Raw genomic sequence first — 22,937 nt, forward strand, 5'->3', positions numbered from 1 at the left:
AGACATATGTTGCTAGCTTCAGCATTGTTTGTAACAGTTTGCAGGATACCAGGTTGGTCTCCAGTATGGATCGAATCTCCAGATTTCCGACGCAGTCCCACACCGAATTACTCGCCACACATTGAAAGTGCTTCATTAGAAAAGATGAGGGCCCTCAGCATCACAGCATAGCATGTGCATTTCGAAAACTTCGAATATTCCATTTCAGTGTAGCCTCGACGGGCATACTATTCTACAGGAACACCCAGCGCGAATATAGCGCACTCCAATGCTATTTTGTTGGGCTCCATGTCTAGAACCCGGGCAGCCTCCTGAGCCACATCCGGAATGATGGGGGACAGGAAGGAAATTCGTGCCATGCATCGCTAATAACCTAAGAAACAAATTCAAGCTTCACCTTACTCGCGCTTGTAGTTCTGGAAGCGCTCCGCAGGTGGACTCTGCGGCCTGTAGGGGTTGTTCGAGCCACTTGGTCCCGCTGCGCCGTAGGGTGACCTGCCCTCGTCTTCCTGCTCACGCTCGCGCTCTTCCGCTGTCATATGCGCACGTGGTCGGCTGTTCGACCTTGGCGGTGGGACCATTTTCTGGAACTGGTACTCTTCGATCTGGCCGGTCGAGATCGAGGTTGGCGATCCAGGCGCTGTGGTGCGGTGCATAGACTGTGTTGGCTGGAGGGGTTGTGGTGGAGAGGCGTACTGATTGCTGTAGCCTGACTGCGATGGGTTCACCGCAAGAGGAAGTGGTGGCGGGCGGTTGAAGTCAGTCGACGGCCGAGTCGCGTACGGCGACAGCGTGGCGCCGCCCTTGCGCTTGCCAGCTGTGCTAGCCTTGTGCAGCAAGCTCTTAACCTCATCGAGATCAGGTCGAGCATCGGTGCTGGGTCGACCAAGGGTGCTAATATCGTCACGAGCGTTCCAGGTGTCGTCGCGAACTGTGTCCACTCCCGGCCTGCGGTTGGTCAAGGAGCTAATCGCGAAACTCTCGCTCTGAACACCAACACCAAGGTAGTCATTGCCAGTGGACTTGCCCTTATCATTGGGGTCCTCGGAATTATTCAAAGGTACCATGCGTGCCTTGTCGGCGTCCATCTTGTACGCCTCGTACGCCTCACGTGCCTCGGCGGGTGGAACGGAAACAGACCATGTTGGCTTGGAAGCCGAGCCCAATGCAGCATCTCCACCTCCAGGACCGTTGATAGGGACCTTGCGCAGGGCAACGACCAAGGCACACATGAACTTCGATCGACGAGATGCGCGCAGAGACTCGTTTGACCAGTTCGTTTTGTGGCGGATCTCAACACGAAGCTCAAGCTTGTTCATCTCAGCAATGCTGACAACCTCGATATCGGTATCAGGATGGAACTCGCGGCTGTTGGCAGGATCACGGAGGAAGTGTTGCATCTCAAGCTTGAGAAGGTGGATGTCCTCGAAAGAAGTGCCGAAGTCGCAGAAAACGGAAACCTGCTCGCGCATGGCCCTGCTTCGAGTGATGTTCTCTACCCAGAGCGAGTTCAACACGATGTTGGGAATTTGAACCGTCTTGCCATTTGCAACACGCTTGAAAACCGTGTAGAGTAGTGCGATGTGCTCGACGGTAAGCTGCTCGGAGGTGATGTCGACGCGATCGCCAATGTCGTAGGGGTGCTTGGCGAACAAGAATATGCAGGAACCGAGAATCTCCGAAGCAGTAGTAGCGAAGACGAAGGACAGAGACAGAAGAGCGGTGGCCGACGTAGTCAGTGTGGAGACGAAACTGGGGCTGAGGAAGGCGACGAACACAAAGATACAGACGATAAAGACGATGGTGAACAGCAGGCCGTCGAGCGCGCCGATAGCAGCATCGACATCGTGCATACTACTGTTAATAGCTTTGCGCTGCCTTGCAATTTCAGCGACGGTGAGGATCATCTCGTCCAAACTGATATCGCCGTTGCCGTCGCGGTCGAGCGATCCAAAACATTCCTCGGCTTCCTGTGAGCGTCCAGGACCCATGACCTCGACTAAATCTTCTTCGTAGAGCTCATTCTTGCCCTCGACAACGAAAGACATCCAGATACGTTTGGCCAAAGCCTCAGCTGAGCGATTCCTTTCGAGAGCAGTGAGAACAATGGAATGCGCAGAGTTGACGTCGAAGACCTTCTTGCCGGTGATTTCAGATGCGATGTTGCCGAAAACGGAAGTAATCTTGTCACCAATACGTCCAGCATCGCGACCAACTTCCCGGACGAGACGCATAGGAGTTCGTGTGCCAGAGCGACCCTTCTTGGTAGTGCCCTTCTTGCTGCCTGGAATGAGATCGATGAGTGTTTCCTGGATAGTGTAGTCTTCCTCGGCAAACTCGTTGCAGTAGGCTGGGAACAGTGCTCGAGATGCATCGTAAAGGATACCCAGAAGGTAGATACTGCGCTTCGACTCCTGGATCTTCTGATCGAATTGTTTGCGGTGGTAGCTGATACTGATCAACTGGATCAAGACGCGCTCAGCGAGGATAATAACAGTGCAGACCAGTAAGGCAAGAAGCACGGATTGCATCTTCGGGTACCATGCTGGAGTCGGGTCAGTTTTGTGGGTGTCCTTATACTTTTGGGTTACGACGACAAGCTACAAAATTGTCAGCACGAGTCACAGAAACACAGTATGCCACTCACTCCAGGGAATGTAGCCTGATTGACAATCATCCAGAACACGAAGGACAGAGGCTTCTCAATTGCGCGGAGAAGCAGAGCGTACTTCTTGACTCCGGGACTGACGACACCGATGAGGAATTCGAATACATTAGGAAGGAAGTGAGCGACGATCTTCATAACCCAGAAACTGAGCCAGACTGATCAATTTATTAGCAAAAGCACGAGGGGATCTATTGCGTAAACTTACTGATCTCAATCCAGATCCAGAATCTCCTCTGATCAGTACCACCAATTTCTCCAGTGATGGTCTTTGTTTGCGACAAAATGATAGGAATGGCCAAGAGAAGAGCAACTGGTGCAACGTAGATCATATAACGAGTGACAATGCTGAAGTTGAGAATTTTGGTGTAGAGGCGACCCATCTTGTTGAGAGCGGTCTTTTCCTGCCCGGCCTCACGAGGAGGCAGCGGCGCACCCGTCCTCTCGTCAATTGGCACCCGCTGCCTACGTCCTCTTGTAGATATGCCATGGAACATGCCGCTCTTCTCTGACTGCTTCTCATCTGATGTGGGCGACGGTGTGTGACTGACTACAGTCTGCAGTGGGATGTCGTTGCCATTGTGGGCCATGTTGTCGTCGTCTCTGACCGCGTTAAGTGGCTGGAAGCCGTGGCTGGAAAGACGGAACGACCTCTGCGAAGGTGACCGCGCAGAATGTGTTGGCATGAGTGAAATCTATAAGCGGTCGTTGCAGGCGTTGCCTTCACCGCGTGAGCGAGTGTTGCTGAGCAGAGTGAAACCCTCAAGCAGCTGTGACCGAAAAGAATGGAAGGGAGAGCTGCGGTGGAATGTGCGTCGAGCACGATGCGATTGGAGGCGGTGGTACAAAAGTACAGTATGAATATGGCCTTATGACGAACGAGGCGGTCTTGAAGCGAGGACCGGCCGACGATTCGCAGCGTGCCTTAGGAAACAAGGAAATAAAGAAACGAGGATCCAGCTCCCCAGACACACGATATGTACAGTGCGCAACGTGAGTACGCGAGATACGGGGTGAAGCAGAGAATTTATTCAGGAGGACAAGTGCTTTCAAAAGCACCGCATCGTTGGTCCCCAGACCCTGGGCGGTGGCTTCTCTCCCCTGCAGAACTGCAGCCGGCTCAAACGCGCTAATTACCGTTCAAGCGAATCATGGTGATCCTGGCTTGCGTCGCCAAACTTGAAGGGGAACGCCTACGTCGCTGATCGATGAGCCGCCTCGCCTCAAGTCCAGAATTCAGGCTGCGCGTGGAGCGCGAATGATTACGAAAGGCGCCATTATTGCTCCCCTGACAGTTTGTCTACCTGAAAACCTTGAATTTGTGCAGCAGACACAATTTTGACCCAACAAAATGCGAAGCATCGCAAGTAGATGACGATCCCTGATGTGCATCCGATCTGGACTTGCTCCCAGAGAGGCACTTATCGATAAGGTTTTGCTGCTGGACGCAGTGCTGGGACCTGCTCTCGGGCAGTGGGGAATCGATGTGTCCTCTGCTCCACAGCGATGCGCCTGTATCAATGCGGGAGAAGACATCCACCGCCTTGATGTGTCACGCGTTCATGGTGCGGGATCTGTGATCGATCCTGTAAACACCTCCACTCACGATGAGCTTGTCTGAAACCTTCAGGCTTCGATATGAGGCAGCGAACAGACCACAAGGCCTCACCCTGTGGCACATGAGTCGGCGCCACGAAATTGCCACAGATCAAACCGCTAGGCACCCAATGCTCAGAAGGCCTTGCATGGTCGGCCATGCGCTCGGTCTCTGCGCTGCGCACTTTCGGTCGCCGTTGGGGCGTTCAATTTTCGGTGGCGCCGCGTACTCCCACTCCCGGACCGGCAGGAGAAAGCGTGGCGTACGCACGTCGCCAACCAAAAGGGGAAATCGCGATTTCTGGCAGTTCTATTTGCGGCAGGCACAGCCGTACCACCAAAAGTCTGCATCGCAAGTGCAATCGTCCTAATGACGACAGCAGGGCTATTGATACATCTCGCTGACGATGAAAGCGAGCTTAGAGCAACACACGAACGCCATTTCTCTTTTGAGCAGCGATCAAATTCCTAGGGCCCCTTCTTCATGTGTCCCCACTACCTCTCCACATGATCCCACTCCGAGGACATTAGACCTAAGAAGGCCACGGTGCGAACGTCACGGCATACGCAGCCAGAGTGCTGTTGTCGGTGTCGTTGAGTATCTTGCAGCCCGCGGCGGCGTTGAGGCCTCTTGGAGCCATCCAGATGGTCGTCCTGAGACAAGCTCTACAATGTGTTTCAAAAGCACTAACAGATGAGACGCAACTCCAAGTTTCTGTTACGACTCATTGACGCGGACTGCCTGATCATCTTCAACTAGGATTTACCTACGCATGCCATTTATGCAGGAGATACATCCACATCGTATCGAAATCCTGTGTTCTTTAGCGGATGCGCCATCAAGAATACTCGGTAACGATCTACAGCGCATCTCCCGCAGCACACGACCCTGTCTTTTGCCATGCTGAGGAGATCAGCTATCACGGCAGATAGCACAGTCTCAGAAAATCACACGATTCGCACAAGATTCAGAGAAGGCTGACCAACTTCCGCGTCTTCAAAATCACAACCCGCGCCGGTGGTCGTTGTGAGAGTGGCATGTCTTCGAAACGATGTCATCACTGAAGTCATCCCTCCACTCAAATTTGTGTGCTTCATTCTCGTCTGGCTCTTTCCAATGTACAATGACGTGCTGTAGGTCACTGGCAAGATGATGAAGGGGGGCACCGACGAGCGAGATGTAAACACTCTAGGCAAGGTCGACCTCAGCTGCTTGTAGGATTGACTACAAGATTACTAATAGGCCTGATACTGGCAGTGATATGACGCCCAGTAGTGTCATAACCACGACTGCAGTCAAGGCCCATGCACGGAGCCTTCTGTTTCTCTCACGCCCTTTAGCTTCTGCTCGAGGAGCAACAGCGTAAGCAGCATCCGCAAACTATTCGTGGACCTCAACGATACGTTCTTGGATGAGCAACCATTGTGTTCTCAGGACCAAGCTCTAGCTGGTCCTTGATTGGATCGTTTCCGCTGTCGCGGTACCGCTGAGGACAAGCCACGGCGGAGGTCATTGATCTCGACGCTACGTTTAGCTGTCGGTGTGAGATAGCCTGTACCTGTGTCGTGATCAGTATGGGTAACAGGCGGTAAGTCGGTGATGCGTCGATGCATTGACAGAGCTCAGCTGTGCGGTGGTGTAGCGGCTGGCTTGTTCAACAGCCACTGTGCTCGTGAGCCGGCGTACCTACCAAATTCTAGAGACTTCACTCTCAAGGTTTGAACGAACATTTCAATCAACGATAACAGGGAATTTACAGATACAGATGGCTAACCTGTTCGATAGGTATTTCGAGATTTTGCACATATGTGTCTATCTGTGAAACCCGGTATTTGGCAAACTTATTCCAAAATGGCTGCATCGAGCATAGTGCTACTCTCAGGTCGAGTACGCCTTGCTCTCTCATACTCCTGCGGAATTCGGTAGTCTTGGTGGCCCGAACATGCGGTCCGCTCAGTGAAGCCATTGCCAAAGGTATCGAAAGTTTAAACATTAACACTCATCAGCGTTTCGCGATTGTGAAGCGTTAGTCGACCACAGTGCCATGATGCCGTGCCATATCACGACCTCTCGCATTCGAACTTGCTCCATACATTCTCTCAAGTCATTTGAAATATTTGGGAAGCTTGTATGACTAATCTCATCTACCGCAGATGTACAAGAGTCCTAGTCATTGTGCTGGAGGCCATCAGCAGAGTAAGAAAGTGGATACATGCCGTACTGCCCACACAGTGGCCAGCTTTGATCACCACACGTGCTAGCATCTAAACACAAAAAGCAACATTCGGTCTCACCCCATCTTCGGGTTCCGAGAGACAATCGTAGACCTCTGGGTGGAAAAGCCTAGTTGGAGACTGAACCTTTAGGCTTTCCGCTTAGGGTCCTTCCTAAACACAATCAGCCATGTTTCAGGTCCTCAGCACTTGCAAATTATCATGCCAAGCTCCGTTCTTGCGTCTTACCAAACGCGCCATCACACAACACCATCGGAGTTGCAAAGATCACCGCGCATCCAGACGTTCTCCCAGCCTCACCTAGCCTCGCATCTAACCTGATCCGCGCTAGTTCGATCCGCGGAAAGCAGCCGACCCCAGAACAACACACGATTCACACCGCCGCACGCCCGCGACTCCATCACGATGCATACCCGTACAGAAATCCTGCCACGTGCAACAGACCTAACGTGATTCTGGTCGCTAATTGCTGCGCAAGGCTGGGAGTGTGACCGCTTTATGTAGGGTTGTGGAGAAAATTGTTCGCGACAGCTCTCAGGCGGCGGCTATATTCTTAATTAAGGTGAATCGTGGGACGACATGGCAATCCCTACACATATTAAAGTGGTCATTTGAGCTGTGCCATGACCCCATATTCCCCGTGTCCACTTCGAATTCATATCAAGAGATTCTCAACCAGTACATATCTCACATCAATCAAGTCCTACTCATACCACATCCTCAAAAATGCCCACGACCCTCAGAATGGCCAAAACAGACGCCTTCCGTACCTGCATCGCGATCCTCCTCTTCGTCCAGTTAACCTGCTGGGTGCTCACGCTGCTCGACTTGTTCAGTCCGGGACGCCCCGTTGTAATGCTGCGCACCTCAATGGATGTCATGAGCCAGCTGTTTGCTAAGCAGCAGCCCGCTGCGGTGCTGCTATACAAGGATTTCCGGAGCAAGATGTTTTGAGCTATCCGGATGAGAACATCACACCGTCAGCTATGATCGCAGACAAGAACATACCAAGACCACCAAGACGATGCTCGAAGATGGTGTCGCAAAGAACACGGTGCCGAATCCGAGGCAGACTCGCGGTTAACAACGCCCACCACATGCTCCGAGCAGTTTCGCTGTTGCTTGATGAGCTCGGTGGTAGCTCGAATGGGCTGACCAACTACCCTGCGATCTGTTGGCACCAGCGTCTGAACACAGCGAGATACGGCTACCGAATGACTGGTAGTTGGAGGGCAGTGCGTCCGTCCCGCGCCCTACGAGACCCTCATAAGGTCACAAGTCTGCCTTGAACTACCCACGCCTGTCCTTCAAGTCGCTTGAGTAAGGAGTCCAGGCCAGTATGGGATTGAGCTAGGAAGAGAGGTGCCCACGTGTATCTGTGCGTGCGATATGCACGTGGGTGAATCAGGCCTGCGAGGTACACTCAAGGCACCAGCGGTATCGAGAAATCTCGATGCATCGGACAAAGCTTGCGGGAAGCCTTTTCAGACGACACTCCTTGTTAGTGTAGTATCTGCTGGTGAGCGCTCACGCGAATGTAGCGTGTTGCATTTGTAGATGCCGATCAACTTCGGCCTTCATTGTAGTTTCAATTCAACACTATCTCACTGAGCCTGTTGTATATCTCGCCCATTCATCTATACATGACAGCATGCGTGCCAGTCGCAGCCGAAACCGACGATTCCACACGCCGGTCAGCCGCTCAAAAGCACCCCAAACAGAAGAAAAGAGATAATCGAGATGAAAAGTGCCAACTCCAGAATGATGATGGCAAGCACGGCCACAACAATGCCGAGCGCGATGAAAAGACCGCCGATGAGTACACCAACCGCTTGTCTGTTGCCCCATTAACGCCGGTTTGAAATGCAGTGTGATAAGATATAGGAGATGAGCAAGTAAAGGACTGTTTACTGGGTGGCTTGATGGCTCAGACGGTTGTGGTCTAGCATCCCAACCTCCCCAATATGTTTTTGATCGTAGGCGTGATTTCCCGACAGAGGCCGAACTGGTGGTGCGGGCTCGATCTCATCGTCATCGACGTCGGTCTTCGAAGCGCTTGAGTAGTCGGAAGCCTTCAGTGTGACCGTGCTCTCTGCCAGAGGCTCTGCAGACTCCGAAAACTCAGGGACTGGACTTGAGGACGGCCCTGCGCCGTCGAGATTGATCGGAGTTTGTGCAAAAGCAGGCTTCGACTCAGCTACGTCCTCGATGAACTGAGCGCCATACTCAGTCTTGTCATCTTCATGGCTGAGAGTTTCCTGGAGGGCACTGAAATTGAACATGGGCTCAGTGCTAGACAAAGCCCCGGGCGGCGTCTCGTCTCGGCTAAGGTTGAGACCTGACGCGCTAGGACTTGGCTCGTATGAAGATCCAGGCGCGAGGTTGGTCTGGCTGCCATCGCGCGCCGCCTCCTGGACTGACTCAGAGTAAGATGAGGCAGACGAGGAGTCGTTCGACAAGTTGCGTAGGACTGATCGGTGTGACGGCGAGTCTCCTTGCTGCAGAACATCAGACGGTGCCAAATTGCTCGAGCTGCTCCCTTGAATATGGGCCCGGCTGTCCTTTAGATGCTTCTGTGCGTCTTCTTTCAAAGACTCTTTCGAGGACGGCGTGTTGATAGTTGAGATCGGCTCGCTCGTGGGGTCGAAGCCAACAGAGCCACCTGACCTATCCACTGCCTTGCCCTTGCCTGCTGCGGACGAACTACTCGCACTGTCGTTCGGACCGTCGACGTTGACAGGGTGGAAGCCACTCCCAATATTGCGTTGCGCTTTCGCGACCTTCTTACTCTCCTTGGCTTTCTTCTTCTCTTCCTTCTTAGCTTCTTTGGCAGCTTCTTTGTCGTCCTTTCTCTTGCGCTCCTCTTCTGCTGCCAGACTCAGGCGAATAGCTTCCATCATCATCAGCTCCTCAAGATCGTCAAGTCTGTTGCCTCCTCCACGCCTCGAACTGTTCCTTCCAGAGAACAAGTCGCCAGAACTTTCTCCACGACCAGACGATGCTTCGCCTTCCCTTCGAGGAGTACCTTGCCCGCTGCTCGCACCACTATCTGTGCCGAACATGTTCCGTCGCCGTCTGCCGAGACTAAATCCTCGGGCCTCCTGTTGCTGAATATTGCCCATCATGTAAGCAGCATTATGCAAGGCTGTTGCTGCAGCTGCTCTTCGCAGAGCATGCGACTTAGCGTCTGCCAGCTTCTTTGCCCAATCAGGTCGCACCATGTCTGTTGTGATGACCGTCTTGTCGTTCACCGCAAGCGATGTGGCCCTCCTCCTCCCTCCAGGAGATGTGACACCCGAGGAATTGACAGAAGCTGTAGAGGACATTGCAGAGGTCGCGCTGTGCATGCCCTGACTCTGATGTGCGTAGATCAATCCCCGCCTGAAGGGTGGAGGTTCGTAGGTGACACCAAACTCTGGCTGTACACAAAACGGACAAGCTGCAGGTTCTGACACCAGCTGGATCTCCTCTTGCTGCTCCTCGCTCGGAGGTGGTTCTTCTCCATGATGCTCAGGAGGGTGCGGGTCAGGACGCTTGATCTGTACAAAGCACTCCGAGCAGATAGGCTGGTCGCAGCATCTAGTCTTGTTGAGGTATGGCGGGTAGTACAGGAAGCAGATGGGGCATTCCGATGCGTTTTTGTACAGAAAGACTTCCACTCTCTGTCCGTTGACGTATGGATCCTTGGGTAGCTGCAGTTCTTGATGGGCCATCTCGGTCTGTGAAGCATTGCGGGAACCGCCGGCAAGGGAAGCTAAGGTCTTGGCTCGTCCGCGGAAGAATGGAGACGATGAACTAGTGTTCGTGGCGTTTTGGGCGATCGGGGAGGTAGGGGATGGGAGAGAAAAGGCAGGATGCGAGGGCGAGAGGGTGCTCGAACGGTCCGAGTTCTGCGACATTGAGCGAGCGCCCATGGGGACTGTGAGGTTGTTGATATTGGAGTCGGAAGAGCGAGGGTTCCACTGCGGGCTGAGGTGGTTGGCGGGTCGAGGCGGGTCTTCTGGTGGGATCTCATCAGGAGCAGGCAGTGGGAGACTGTTCGCGACAGCCACGAGCTGGTGCTCGGTCCAGGTATCAGAATGGTCATCGAGGCCCTTCCAGAATGGAGCCAGGCGTCGCTCAATCTGCATGTTGTCAGTCTGGGTCAGAGAATCGCGGTTGTTGGGTTGCGCAAACCTGCAGTTGGCGCACCACTGGTTTACTGAAGTCCTCAGGCCCAGTGTATGTGCCCAGTGTGACCAAGAAAGCTCCATCGACCCCCTCTTCCTTTATGCTGCGTTCGCGCTCCTGTGCCCTCAGCGCGCGCTCCTTCTCCAGCTTGCGGGCCTCTCGCTCAGCCTTCGTCTCGCGCCGTGGCTCCAAAGCAGGGTCGCGCTCTGCGTTGCCGCTACCGCCAATGCCGAGGAAAGACAGATCATGTCTGCTCCCTCTCCCACTCCTGGCACTGTACAGCCCTACACCACTTCCTGATCTCTCGTGTGACGATCCGCTGGGACCCGACGCGCTCGTGGGCGATGTGGCCGACGCTTGGGCGCTCGATCGACGTACGTGGCCGCCCCTCGAGGGATTTTGCGCTTCTTTACCCTGACTGTTGCCCATGTTGAAGTCGGTGTAGGATACTCAGAGGTAGCAATACGGATCGAGTGTGGTCGTCAGACGGGACGCGCCGGAGTTGTTACCAGAGAGGCCAGTGATGCCCAAAGGGCGGATTGTAGGATGTCGCAATCTGTGCGCACTAGGATAACGTCGTTCGCGGCGCGATTAGCGAGTGGGTTTGGGGCGGCGTGGTGGTGGTGCTGGGAGATAGCAGGCGTCACAAGATGCAGCCCAACAGGGGTTGGTCGCAATCGTAGTTTCCTCACCGAACACAAAAAAGAGTCTGAGGTGGGCGGCTACTGCTCTAGGTAGTCGCGGGCTACGGGAGGCTCATGCAGCAGACAAAGGCACTCGCGGGAGCTTGCAAGACTGTGTTGAGGGGATGCTGGCGGGATGACGTTCACTGGCTCTGCACGGAGGCTTCCAAGGTTTGGGGATCGGAAACGAGATATATGGCGGGCCGACTCAACTCGGTGTGGGGAATCTGAGCGTTGCGCGCGATCTCACATGCCAGGACAGCATTCACTGTGTTGTCGCGCACACTCTAAGTTGTGAAGGTTGCGGTTATGAGACAAACGACGCGGGCTGCAGTCAGCCACTAGGTGGAATCGAGCTGTGAGCTTGTCATGCCTTGGCCAAGATAAGACGCCGCACACGACTCCAGGAAACGTCTCACATTACAAAATTACGCACACGACCGCTCACGACCTCCCTGGCACGGCCTCGGTCACTGCCCTGGCAGGGTCATTCGTCCCTGGTTCGGCACGAGACTCCGCTAAGCAGAGCGAACGACACGCGAGCTCAAAATACCCCACCCACGCGGGGCTCTCATCGGTCGACTGTCAGCATCTGGAGAGGCCGCACAGGTGTGAGCTTGTGCGTATCAGACAACTCTCAGTGGTCGAGCATCTAGACCTACTCAGTCTCACAGTCTCTACCGCTCCAAAAGTGCAATTGATGACTTCCATCCAGCCACCGTTGTTGCGGCAATTGCGATGGCGCAAGGACCAGCAGACGGATTTGGCATCTAGGACGATCATGTCGATGGCCAGAGCGTCGAGGTAACAGTTCATGAGATCGTGTCAAGGTCAACTTTCCTTCAAGGGCTCTCTCCTCCCGTCGAGATAGCCGTGATTGCCTTCTTGCAGTCTGCACCCGTCATCGTTTCCTATGCCGTACCGCTGGAACACACGTTTCGCGCCTGTCGTCACTCGACCTCAGGTAACTCATCCCTACACATTTCTTCACCGCGTTGTCGTCTTCTCGTCACCAGCACTACGAACGGTGGCTTTCTGGCGTCTTCCTTACCTATCATGTCTGTTCTCGACTTTCTCTGCGACATCCGTTTCCACAAGAGCTACGTTCTTCCACCAAATCCTGAGACAGGCAGATGTGCACCATATAGAGTTTCATATGCGGACTACGGCGAGTCTAAGAGCAATGCGGTCGTCCTCTTCTGTGGCGCGCTGATGGGCTCTCGATTTTGCTACTCGCCTCTTGATCAATTGGCCAAGGCGTACAACGTCAGAATCATCCACCCAGACAGACCCGGGATTGGAGGCAGTCAGCCCGTGGACCTGGAGAAGCGAATACAAACTTGGCTCGGTTGGTCGTGGCCAAGTATCCATTGCACGTGCCATGCTGACAGACGCAGAAATGGTGCCATTACTGCTGGCTCATCTAAACATTACTCACGTCTCTCTCGCGAGTCACAGTGGCGGCGACATCTACCTGATAAACACAATGCTCACCTACCCATGCTTGCTGCACCCGGAAACGCCCTATGTTTGCTTCTTTGCTCCTTGGGTTGTACGTACCTGGCAGGATCCGGGAGAGCACTGAGCACAAAAGGCCTAGATCACAAATTGTTGAGAAACGTATACTGACAGCACTTTCCCTAGCATCACTCACATTCCAAGATTTCACAACTACGAGCGACCGACTTACTCCCTGCACCTATTGTCGGCAAATTTGTATCGATTGTGAAATTCGTGAACGACAACGTCACCCCTCTAGCTGGGCTCAGCGGCGGCTTCGTGCAAGGTATACGAGATTCTATGCACCGTTCGAGCTCAAACCCGCCTTCAGGATCGGCACCAGCTCCCATACCGTTGACACCAACGACATTGAGCAAGCGAACACGAGGGACTTCACTGTTCTCACACGAAGAGCCAGCCGAGCTGTCACTGGATGACGATCTTGTGGTTGAGGAACTCCGCAGACACATCACTGCATTCCTGTTCGCCGAGTGTATGGATGGGATCAAGGCGGACGTACAGCTGTTCCTGCGGAAGCCTCGCTCTGTTACCTGGTGCTCGTCCAGTGTCTTCTGGTCGGACTTCGACTATGCCGTGCCTTTGATATCGAAAATGATCGATGAAGAGGGTTGTATAGACGGTGTTTGCAGGATGTGGACAGTCGACACATTCCATGCGCAGACAGACGCTATGGTCGGCGAGAAAGGCAAAATGTGGTTTGACAGCTGCTGGATGTCACATCAATGGACAGCCGAACCCTGCAAAACAGAAGATCTGTATGCGTCATATCTGCCGAGTCGCAACAGCTACAAGTACAGAAGTCAGGTAGTCGAGGGGACCGAACACAACTACTTGATGGACCCTGCTTTCGGTGCAAGTGAAACTTGGCTGCAGCGAGTGAGGGATTCGTTTCCGCTACCATTTGAGGTACGAGAGATCTTGAGCAAGACCTTGCGTCGAGGTCACCTTGTTGACCATCCGCCAGAGCGAGTCCGAAGTCGATGAGCAGGAAGAAGAGGAAGAAGTCGAAGAGGCCGAGACGGAAGTGATCGACGGTGATGCGTCTTCTCCCTCAACACGGCCTATTACTGAGCACAGGCGAAGGTCAGTAAGAAGGCTGGTGACTTCTGTGAGGCGCAGAGCTCATGATGCTTCGTCGAGAAGGCCGCGGTTGCGATCAAAGGAGCCTCGGTCGACATCAACAAAGAAGGCAGACAAAAGGCGTAGCCCCTCGAATGAGGTCTCCCGCCCAAGCCCTACGATACCTCGACTGAAGTTTGATGGACGGCCAAGGAATCTGTCGCTGCGGCGGAAAGTCACCACTGATACTCCATGAAATACCTATGATCACTTGACCTAACTCGAACCAATCTGTATCATCTCTCAATACCGTGCCATATCCTTAGCCGCGCCTCTACGTAGTGAACAGCATTTCTGTGAGGTCAATTGCCTAATGTGGAAGGTTTGCGATGCATGTGTGGATCGCGGCCAAGGCGGCTTCCGCTACCTTCGTAGAGACTCTCTGCGAGCCACACACATACATCCTTTCTGACAAGGGGTTTCAACCTGACAAACAGAAGACTGACGAGCAGCTGCACACACAGTGAAGTTCGAGCTTTGAAGCCCTTGTCTATGGAACGTGCAAGCGAAGTTCTGGAGAGGTAATCTCACGTGACTCTTGAGCCAAGGGGCAGGCGCGACCACACACTAACGGCAGGCACGGGCCCACCGCACAGTTAGCGAATATTCGACTCGGGCACGAATTTCTTGACCAACAGCCAGCTCACCCTCACCCCGTCGCGCAAATCCACACCGAACGACCGTCTCCCGTCGAACACATCATCTCACACAATGGATACCGCTAAGGCCCCCGTCAAGCTCGTCAAGGTCACTCGTGTCCTTGGCCGTACCGGTACGCGATCCCCGCACTGAGGCCGCGCAGGAGGAAGAAGCGGAGGCAGTTGCACGGCGGCACTGCTGCACGGCGCAGGCCTCGGGATACAAGACATGCCCAGAAATTCAGGCTAACAGCCACATAGGCTCCCGTGGTGGTGTCACCCAGTGCCGTGTCGAATTCATGGACGACCAGACCCGCTCCATCATCCGCAACGTCAAGGGCGCTGGTACGCAACCTCCCCTTCTCCGCCAGCAACATATATACTAATTATGCTCAGTCCGTGAGAACGACATCCTCTGCCTTCTCGAGTCCGAGCGCGAGGCCCGCCGCCTGCGATAAACGGTCGCGTTGGGGAAAAGTAGCGCGTGGCATTTTCCTTCGGTTCCGGAGTTCTTCACGAATGGATCGGCTTTTCACATGGTCATCATGAGGGCATGGATGCGTTAGTCCGGTGCTGCGAGGTGCCGTGACTGGGGAGGATATGCGAGGAGACATGATAACCAGGAAATCAACGAACTGGGACTTGCTCCTGAATGAAACGATACCTCAACATGCATGCTGACGTGCATTTGTTGCGATTTGGAGGTGCTGCTTACGGGCACAGGTCGATGTAGCGTAAATGACCGGACAGTTTAGGAGTCACCACATCTGGAAACCGCATCACAGCCACACAGCGTCCCTTTGTAGCCACGAACACGTACAAAGCAGAAGCCCTTACATCGAACGCACGATCGTGTCTGACCGGCAGGATGCAGCCGCTCACAGGGATATCAGCACACTAGACATTATGAGGTCGCGACCCGGATGCCCGTCTTAGGGCTTGCTGACAGCAGATACTCGTACTACGCATGACACATTCCTCTGACGATGATTACTACATCTGCCCGCCAAACGCTATTGACATCACGTTTACAGGCCCAAGCTTCGGCATCTGTATATGCACCCTTCAAAGGAGTCGCTGCCTGCGTGCCCTACGATTGGATCGCTCATTCCTTCTCACCCTGGCTCGCGGCAGTCATGGCTGCCCGAAATCCACGATGAAGTAAAAGTATGTGTGCAGCCTTATGCAACCCACACGGCATTCCATCGAACCCACACTTCACGAACACTTAGTTCCCAGCATCAATGCCATAGTTTCTTCACCTTGCTACTACCGCGCTACAACAATGAACTTCGATGGCGCCAGCGACAGCAAACCAGCACTCGAGACAGTCCAAGAACATCATATAGCTGCAAATCTCGAGTACAAACCCACGAAGCTGCGGCGTTTCATGTCCATTGGCTCAAGGGGGAGTAAACCGTCGAGTAGAATTGACATGAACACGAAACCCGGCAGCATACCACCACTGCAGACGCTCTTGCCACGATCTACCGACCTCGAGCCTCGAGCTAAGAGGCACACCAAGCGATCCATCTCCACCTTCCTCCTACCCACGCCATTCTCCGCCCATGAAGATAGACCAGCAGACAACAATGACACTGGCACAGCGCAAGAGCCTCTGCTGGTCACCGCGACAGCCTCGCTATCACTTCCTGCAGCTGCAGTCAGAGAAGTCACTGCAAAACCATACCAGTCGGTGCAGTCGCAGCCATTGAGGGACTGGGCAACAAAATCGTTCTGCGACATGCCGTTTTTGGTGAGCCGGACTGCTGCACTTACCAGCCATCCTGTGAGCCAGGAAGATCTGGAAAGCGACAAATTTCAGACGCCGAGGGGGTTTGGTGGGCGACAGATGGGAGATCATGTCGAGAAGTGATACGTTCTGCACTATCCCTCGCTATGCTTGGGGATTTTGATGCAACAAAGGAGAAGAAGTGAATTGTTATAGTTAAAGGCAGTAGTAGATATACGCAAAGCCCAAGTAATCATCTTCACGCAGCCGTAGATATCATGCACCAGCAGCCCCGTCAGCCCCCAAATGCCCATGATTCCGCCCAACGCCGACGCCATGCAACACTCTCAGACCTTCAACCACAAGTTCAGCACGCCCTTGGCGTACTCGACGATCTCATCTCCACCGAGCTTGCTCTCGCCGTACAGACGGTCGACGAACGAGATGGGCACTTCGGCAACCGTGCAACCCATGGCCTTTGCCCGCACCATCATCTCCATCTGGAACGTGTACCCCTTGCTCTCCGTGCTGCGGATGACCTTCTGCAGCACCTCTCTCTTGTACAACCGGAAAGATCCCGTGAGATCGCTGACGCCCGGCCTGAGCACCGTATCCGCAAACAAGTTCGCGCCGCGGGACACGAACTTGCGCTTGAGGTCCCAGCCGTAAACACCGCCATCGCCGGCGTAGCGGGTGCCGGTGACGATGTCGTAGTTCTTGGTCTTCTGCAGCGCGATCATGCGCGGGATGAACTTGGGGTGGTGCGAGAAGTCGGCGTCCATGATGATGACGAAATTACCGCTCGCGAACTGCAGGCCATGCACGTATGCAGTCCCCAGCCCCAGTTTCCCTGCGCGGGCGCGGATCTGGATGTGCTTCTCCGTGTACACTTTCTGGAGCTGGGCGGCGACTTCTTGCGTTCCGTCGGGCGAGCCGTCGTCCACGATGATGAGCTCCCAGTCAAGGTTGCTGTCGCGAGGTGTCAGTCGTGTTCATGAACGGGTGCGATTGTGAGAGAGGGGTGCAGGGATTCGCACTTCTCCGTGAACGTCTTGTGCAGCAGCCATGCTATTATGGGCAGGTTGCGGCGTTCATTGTATGTGGGGAGAAGGACAGAGTATTTGTCCTTCTTCTGCGCGATTGGGGCCATGGTTGCGGTGGACAATTGGTGAGAGAGCGACAACAGTTGGTGGTAAGGTGCTGCGTGGTAACTTCCAGGACGTGGAGGTGTTCGCAGCTCCTGCGCTACCGGTAGCGCCAATCAGCTACCGTACTGCCCCTTTCGCGCCCTTCTGATCGAGACTATTTGAACGACACCATGTTCCCGACACGAGTGCAGTGTGCGAAGAAGAATTTGTTGCTGTGCTTTGATGCATTTGGGACGCTGTTCCGGCCTAATGTTCCTATTCCACGAGCGTATGCTGAGGCTGCCATCAGACACGGTGTGAAGTGCAATGGCAACGACCCCGCTGTAAATGTTAACAGAGAGTTCAAGAGAGCATTCAGGGAAGTATCGAAAACCCATCCAAATTATGGAAAAGCGACAGGTCTCGGAGCTGAAAAGTGGTGGCGAACTGTAAGTTGATGCATGTCCTCCACCTCAGCGACGTCCTTGAACTCCAACTAACAGCATCCAGATGATCAACAGCACGTTCGAGAAATGGCTAGAACCAGGCCAAGATGTCCCACAGCCCCTGGTAGATGAGCTATTGCGTCGCTACTCGACCAAAGAAGGCTACGACATCTTCCCAGACGTCTTGCCCTTCTTCCAAATGCTACGCACCAAATCATCGACCGAGGGTACTAAGCCCTGGCCTTGGAAGGAGACAGTAGTCGGCATCATCACCAACTCCGACGACCGAGTGCCTGGCATTTTGGAGTCTTTCGGTCTCAAAGTTGGTCCAAGGCGAGTTGGAACTCCAGACGAGCGCACGGCTGACGTTGCATCGGAAGATGACATCAGTTTCGTGGTGCTCAGCTACGATGTTGGTGTCGAGAAGCCGCAGCGCGAGATGTTCGATGCGGCTATCAAGTCATTCGAAGAAACCCTGGCCAGTAGACGCGACGAATCGGACGTTCAAAGCTGGGAAAAGATGTATGTCGGCGATTCACTCGAGCATGATGTCGTCGGGGCGAGCAAAGCAGGTTGGAAAGCGCTGAGATTGGACCGGGAGGAGCAGTTTCGGGACTCCTTCAAAAGCAAGGGCAAAGACCTCATCCAGGCAACTGTTCAGATAGGAGACGGATCGCATTACCTCAAGGTGAGTACGATCAAGAATCTTGGGGCTCTTAGCACGATATATCCGGCAAGCGGATGGCTAGGAAAAGACTCTCTAGAGGCCAGTGGTTTTGAGAGTGAGAAGACGGCCTGAGCAGTCTCGATAAAGACGGACATAAGAATATGCCAAACATAATCGTTCGCTCCTCGAGTAGGCGACTCACTCCCCCTTCAAATCGGCATTGACTAATCTGCCGGCCGCCTCAGTTCGAGAATGTCTGACAGCTTTACTGTGCCCTTCCCACCCCAGCCAGCTTGTCCAGAAGCAACTTCCGGACGGACACGCACGTACCAACCCCAAGCTCTCCGATCGAGGTCCTCTGTGCTCAGGACCTGAGCCCACGATTGGTACAAGAGTTCGAGCGCGCCCAGTAGCATCCCAAGGTTCCGCTTTTTCTCCGCTGTCAATGAAGCAGCGGTACGCTTCACAAGAGCAGCTTCTGCGTCTGTGGAAGCGGCCTTGGGTGTTTCGAATGACTTGAGCAGGTACGCTCGTGCACCCTGAGCGGTGTGTATAGGTAGTTGGCTTGAGCCTTTGTGTGTATTCGGCCCGCTGTTCGCTCTCTTGAGGGCCTCTAGGTCGATGCCCCACAGCGCGGGCTCGTTCGCTTTGGGTTGCTCGTTGTCACCCACCAGAGTGCCTTGCGTCGAGGCTTCTTCTTTCACGATGCCTTGCGCCGACTCTTCTTTCTTGACATTCGCTGGTGATGGTGGAACCTCCCATTCGTAGCCCCAGCGCTTCATCACTCGAACTTCTCTGTTCATAATTCGGATGATGGGTTGCCCTTCTCCCCAACCCTCGTCTTCTGCAGTCTTGCCACTATCGATGCCAATATGGACTGCCTTAGTCTTACTATTCATACTTACGACAGCTTGTGCGAGGCTAAGTCTGCTTGACAGCGGCTGTTCAGGCATAGTGAATTTCAAAAGCGCCACCGTGAATGCCAGGACTAGTGGTGCTCGGTTGGTAAAGATGACTTTCGACTTCAGAGCATCTTCACTATGGATCGCTTCTGGAAGCGCTAGAGAAGCCTCGATCTCGGAGGGACTCAAGGGCTGTCCGTACAATGGCTTGATCTTCTTGACCGATTGAGCAGGCGCTGACGCTGGACCAGAAGCGTCACTTATCGATCGCTTCTTTGATACCCGTTTGGAGGCATTCAAGACCTGTCGAGCAATCTTCTCGTCCTCGAAGATAGTTCTGATGGCTTCAATGTTTGATTTGGCGATGGCCTCAGCTGTACACGCCTCGTCAGACCCAACTCGTCGCGCTTTTACGCTCTCACGTGCTTACGCGTAACAAGTTTCGCAGCCTGGAGATCCTTGACTTTCCCTAAAGCCTGAGCGAGCGGCAACTTTGCGTCTTGTGACAGAAATCTTAGCAGAGACTGGACCTCCTGTGCAGAAGACATGCTGTGGCTTGGGCGCAGTCAAGGTTGTCGTCGAATTCGGTGTGTAAGACATGACGACGTTGGAGGCAGGTACGGCGCGCTAATGATCAACGCTAGCGATGCCCCAGCTTGCTGGTCAGCGCAACGTTCGCATGCTCCGCCACGGCTCACAGCTCACACCTCCAACATGGCGTTTAAGTTCTCCTTGGGTGCGGCTAAGGCCAACAAGGCCCAATTGAACGCGAAGGCCAAGGAAGAAGAGGAGGAAAAGGCGCGCGAGGAGAAAAATGCATTGGACAAGGTCATGGCCGAGTTCGAGGAGGAGCATGGCGCCGGCAGCAAGGTCCTTGGTGAGCCAGAGCGCCACGAAGAGGAGAAAGTCTTTGTTCCTACAGGAAACAAAAGGCATTTCACAGGGAGACAACGCAACATGAAGAGCGGACCCGGAACCCTCGAAGCCGACCCTCTCGACGAATTCAGAAGCGCAGGCCCCGGACGTCTGAACGCCCCCACGCAACCACGATTTGGCGGTGCACCTCCTACAGGTCCAGGCAGCCTCAATGGCGCTAAGCAGAAGGAGAATCTCTACACGACGGTCGTAGCGAAGGCGTCAAACCTTCCTCCAGCAATGGATTCGAAACGAGTGGAGGAGCTGTTCGCAGAATTCCCGTCGCTGAAGGTGACCAAGGTCGAGAAGATCCCTCCACATGGACCGGCTACAAAAGGGCGACCGAGCGCGGCGATGAAGGTTACTTTTGACAAGGACGCGAACGCCCGCGATCTCGACGATGCTATGAACAGGCTGAATGACAAGAAATACCTGGGAAGAGGATACTACTTGCATTTGGACCGGTATCTTGGTGGGCGCGTAGTGGGCACGGAACAGCGCACAGAGCCATTTGGCGCTCGATGGCAGGCGCCCGAGGTAGCCAAAGGGTATGCTCCTCCACCAGACCTCGGAGGTGGAGCCAGGGACAGAGACCGTCCTCGAGGGGACACTGAACGCCTGGTAATTACCGCCAATCAGCCGCCCGACATGGCAACACTGCGCCTCGTGCATATGACCATTGAAGGCGTCATCAATGGCGGTGTAGAGTTTGAAGCTGGTCTGATGAACGACCCGCAAGTCCAAGAGGAAGAACGCTTTGCCTGGCTGTTCGATCAGAAGCACCCTGTGAACCGATATTACAGATGGAGGATGCACCAGATTGTATGCGACACACCGAACTCTGAAATCTTTGCTCGTCAAGGCATGTGGCAAGGACCAACAGATCCGCTTGCGGACGAGTTCGCCAATCATCTGGGGGCATTCGATGCCGAACACGAAGAGTCTGACGATGATGAAGATGAGGAGAAGCCCCAGCAAAGACAACTGCCTGTGGGCGACAACTACCCCGGGCGCGTTGACAATGGCCACGGCATCATGAGCCCTCGATCGAGGGCAATGTTCCTCTGGCTCCTCACCTCGTTACCGCCTGGGAGCATTCTTGCAGACGACATAGCCGCCATCTCTGTGTTTGCTGTCGAACATGCGTCTCAAGGGATGGACGAAGTCATCCACATACTCATCTCGAACCTGATCGAGCCCTTCCAGACGACGGAGACCAACACAAGAAGGCGTCTGGGTGACACGGAAGGCCGAGAAGAGCGCAGACGCGCCGATCTGCGACAGTCTACCGTCAACGCACTCCGCATCATTTCCGACGTGCTGCTGACTACATCGAGAGAGTCTGGGGCATCGTACAAATACCGACTAGCCATCGGCACACAGCTCGTTGAGCGTAAGGCATTTGAGCATCTCCAGAGACTGCCCGCGCAGCTCGAGATGGGTCGCATGACTGAGAAGACGTATCGCGACGAGGTGAACAGCATCCTTACCGTCTGGAAGGACGAGCACCTGTTTGACAAGCCTGCGCTGGAGCACCTGGACGAAGCATTCAACGCGCAAGAGAGACAGAAGGAGCAAGCCGAGCAAGAGAGGAAATTAGCAGAGAAGAGGAACCGACGAAAGGCTGCTGTAAAGGCCACTACAAGCACAAGAGTGGACATGGACAACGAGGATGACAAGATGGACATTGATCAAGAGGATGGGGAGGATATCACAGCACTTGATGGATCGAACGATGGTACACCGCAGGCAGTGCCGGATACAGTATTGCCCGCTGGACTGGGGGGGACAGTCGCTGAAGCGGCACCTGCAGTCAATGCAGCCGCGGCAGAGCCTGAGATTCCTGGCGAGACTGCAGCCGCGCGGGCGAGGCGCCTGCGACCGAGGGCGGAAGACATGTTTGCATCTGACGGAGAGTGAATAATGCAGTGTTGACTTGTACATGATACAGCGTTGATTTGTACATGATACCCTAGACTAGACGAGCAAGCGCCGTTCTGTCGATCACAAAGGTTTGCGGCCAGCTTTGCCTGCGACATATGACGGCGACCAGGGAGTTTGTGGTGACTTGTGGTGACCTGTGGTGACCTGTGGTGACTTGTGGTGACTTGTGGTGATTTGTGGTGATTTGTGGTAACTCGTGGTGACTCGTGGTGACTTGTTCGGTGTTTGTTGACATGACGCGGGGCCAGGGGCGACGCACCTTTGTCTTGCTCACGTCGCGAAGGCGCCCGATCAAGTGACCAGCGGCTCGCCTCTCGTGACCTCATGCTCAGTTCGCCAGAGACGACCCTTCACTCTCGCCGAAGCTGTGACTGATAGCGCGCGTCGGCGGCTCGCAGCACGCGGCTCAGTGGACCCTATGTGATTGGCCGTCGTCCCTCTTCTCGCTCCGAGCTCGTCTCGGCCGCCTGCTTCGTTCACCGCAATAAACACAATCACGCAAATCTACCCCACACGGAAATTTCGCCCGCCCGCTGTGCCGCTCCCTCTCCCGGCAGAGGCAGAGCAATATATCTGA

At 54.3% G+C, this 22,937-nt stretch overlaps 8 protein-coding genes across 8 annotated transcripts; 4 read left to right on the forward strand and 4 right to left on the reverse strand.

The window, feature by feature from the left end:
- Positions 1 to 179: 179 nt before the first annotated feature.
- Positions 180 to 3,678, reverse strand: M421DRAFT_416444 (uncharacterized protein). The gene is made up of 3 exons (XM_033591074.1): positions 2,874 to 3,678; positions 2,648 to 2,823; positions 180 to 2,600 (listed from the first exon to the last, which is right to left on the reverse strand). The coding sequence occupies exons 1-3, from the start codon at positions 3,349 to 3,351 to the stop codon at positions 399 to 401; spliced, it is 2,856 nt and encodes a 951-aa protein (XP_033453087.1). The 5' UTR covers positions 3,352 to 3,678; the 3' UTR covers positions 180 to 398.
- A 4,725-nt stretch (positions 3,679 to 8,403) lies between these two features.
- Positions 8,404 to 11,095, reverse strand: M421DRAFT_98047 (uncharacterized protein; the record flags this gene model as incomplete). Its single annotated transcript, XM_033598574.1, has 2 exons — positions 8,404 to 10,620; positions 10,673 to 11,095. 2 exons carry the CDS (start codon positions 11,093 to 11,095, stop codon positions 8,404 to 8,406), a joined length of 2,640 nt encoding a protein of 879 aa, XP_033453088.1.
- Positions 11,096 to 12,405: 1,310 nt separating this feature from the next.
- Positions 12,406 to 15,365, forward strand: M421DRAFT_98048 (uncharacterized protein; the record flags this gene model as incomplete). The annotated part of the gene is made up of 5 exons (XM_033598575.1): positions 12,406 to 12,697; positions 12,747 to 12,901; positions 12,994 to 13,162; positions 13,193 to 13,776; positions 15,351 to 15,365. The coding sequence occupies 5 exons, from the start codon at positions 12,406 to 12,408 to the stop codon at positions 15,363 to 15,365; spliced, it is 1,215 nt and encodes a 404-aa protein (XP_033453089.1).
- A 547-nt stretch (positions 15,366 to 15,912) lies between these two features.
- M421DRAFT_1425 (uncharacterized protein) lies at positions 15,913 to 16,503 on the forward strand (the record flags this gene model as incomplete). The annotated part of the gene is made up of 1 exon (XM_033587492.1): positions 15,913 to 16,503. The coding sequence occupies one exon, from the start codon at positions 15,913 to 15,915 to the stop codon at positions 16,501 to 16,503; it is 591 nt and encodes a 196-aa protein (XP_033453090.1).
- A 35-nt stretch (positions 16,504 to 16,538) lies between these two features.
- Positions 16,539 to 17,556, reverse strand: M421DRAFT_416449 (glycosyltransferase family 2 protein). The gene is made up of 2 exons (XM_033591075.1): positions 17,397 to 17,556; positions 16,539 to 17,328 (listed from the first exon to the last, which is right to left on the reverse strand). Exons 1-2 carry the CDS (start codon positions 17,507 to 17,509, stop codon positions 16,707 to 16,709), a joined length of 735 nt encoding a protein of 244 aa, XP_033453091.1. The 5' UTR covers positions 17,510 to 17,556; the 3' UTR covers positions 16,539 to 16,706.
- A 92-nt stretch (positions 17,557 to 17,648) lies between these two features.
- M421DRAFT_416450 (uncharacterized protein) lies at positions 17,649 to 18,928 on the forward strand. Its single transcript, XM_033591076.1, has one exon. The coding sequence runs from the start codon at positions 17,997 to 17,999 to the stop codon at positions 18,729 to 18,731; it is 735 nt and encodes a 244-aa protein (XP_033453092.1). The 5' UTR covers positions 17,649 to 17,996; the 3' UTR covers positions 18,732 to 18,928.
- On the reverse strand, positions 18,824 to 20,049 carry M421DRAFT_1428 (uncharacterized protein; the record flags this gene model as incomplete). The annotated part of the gene is made up of 2 exons (XM_033587494.1): positions 18,824 to 19,875; positions 19,932 to 20,049. The coding sequence occupies 2 exons, from the start codon at positions 20,047 to 20,049 to the stop codon at positions 18,824 to 18,826; spliced, it is 1,170 nt and encodes a 389-aa protein (XP_033453093.1).
- Positions 20,050 to 20,144: 95 nt separating this feature from the next.
- On the forward strand, positions 20,145 to 22,434 carry M421DRAFT_416451 (uncharacterized protein). Its single transcript, XM_033591077.1, has one exon. It carries the CDS (start codon positions 20,216 to 20,218, stop codon positions 22,334 to 22,336), a length of 2,121 nt encoding a protein of 706 aa, XP_033453094.1. The 5' UTR covers positions 20,145 to 20,215; the 3' UTR covers positions 22,337 to 22,434.
- The last annotated feature ends 503 nt before the right edge of the window (positions 22,435 to 22,937 follow it).

The sequence above is a fragment of the Didymella exigua genome (assembly GCF_010094145.1).
Source record: "Didymella exigua CBS 183.55 unplaced genomic scaffold M421scaffold_3, whole genome shotgun sequence".
NCBI classification, from domain to species: Eukaryota; Fungi; Ascomycota; class Dothideomycetes; order Pleosporales; family Didymellaceae; genus Didymella; species Didymella exigua.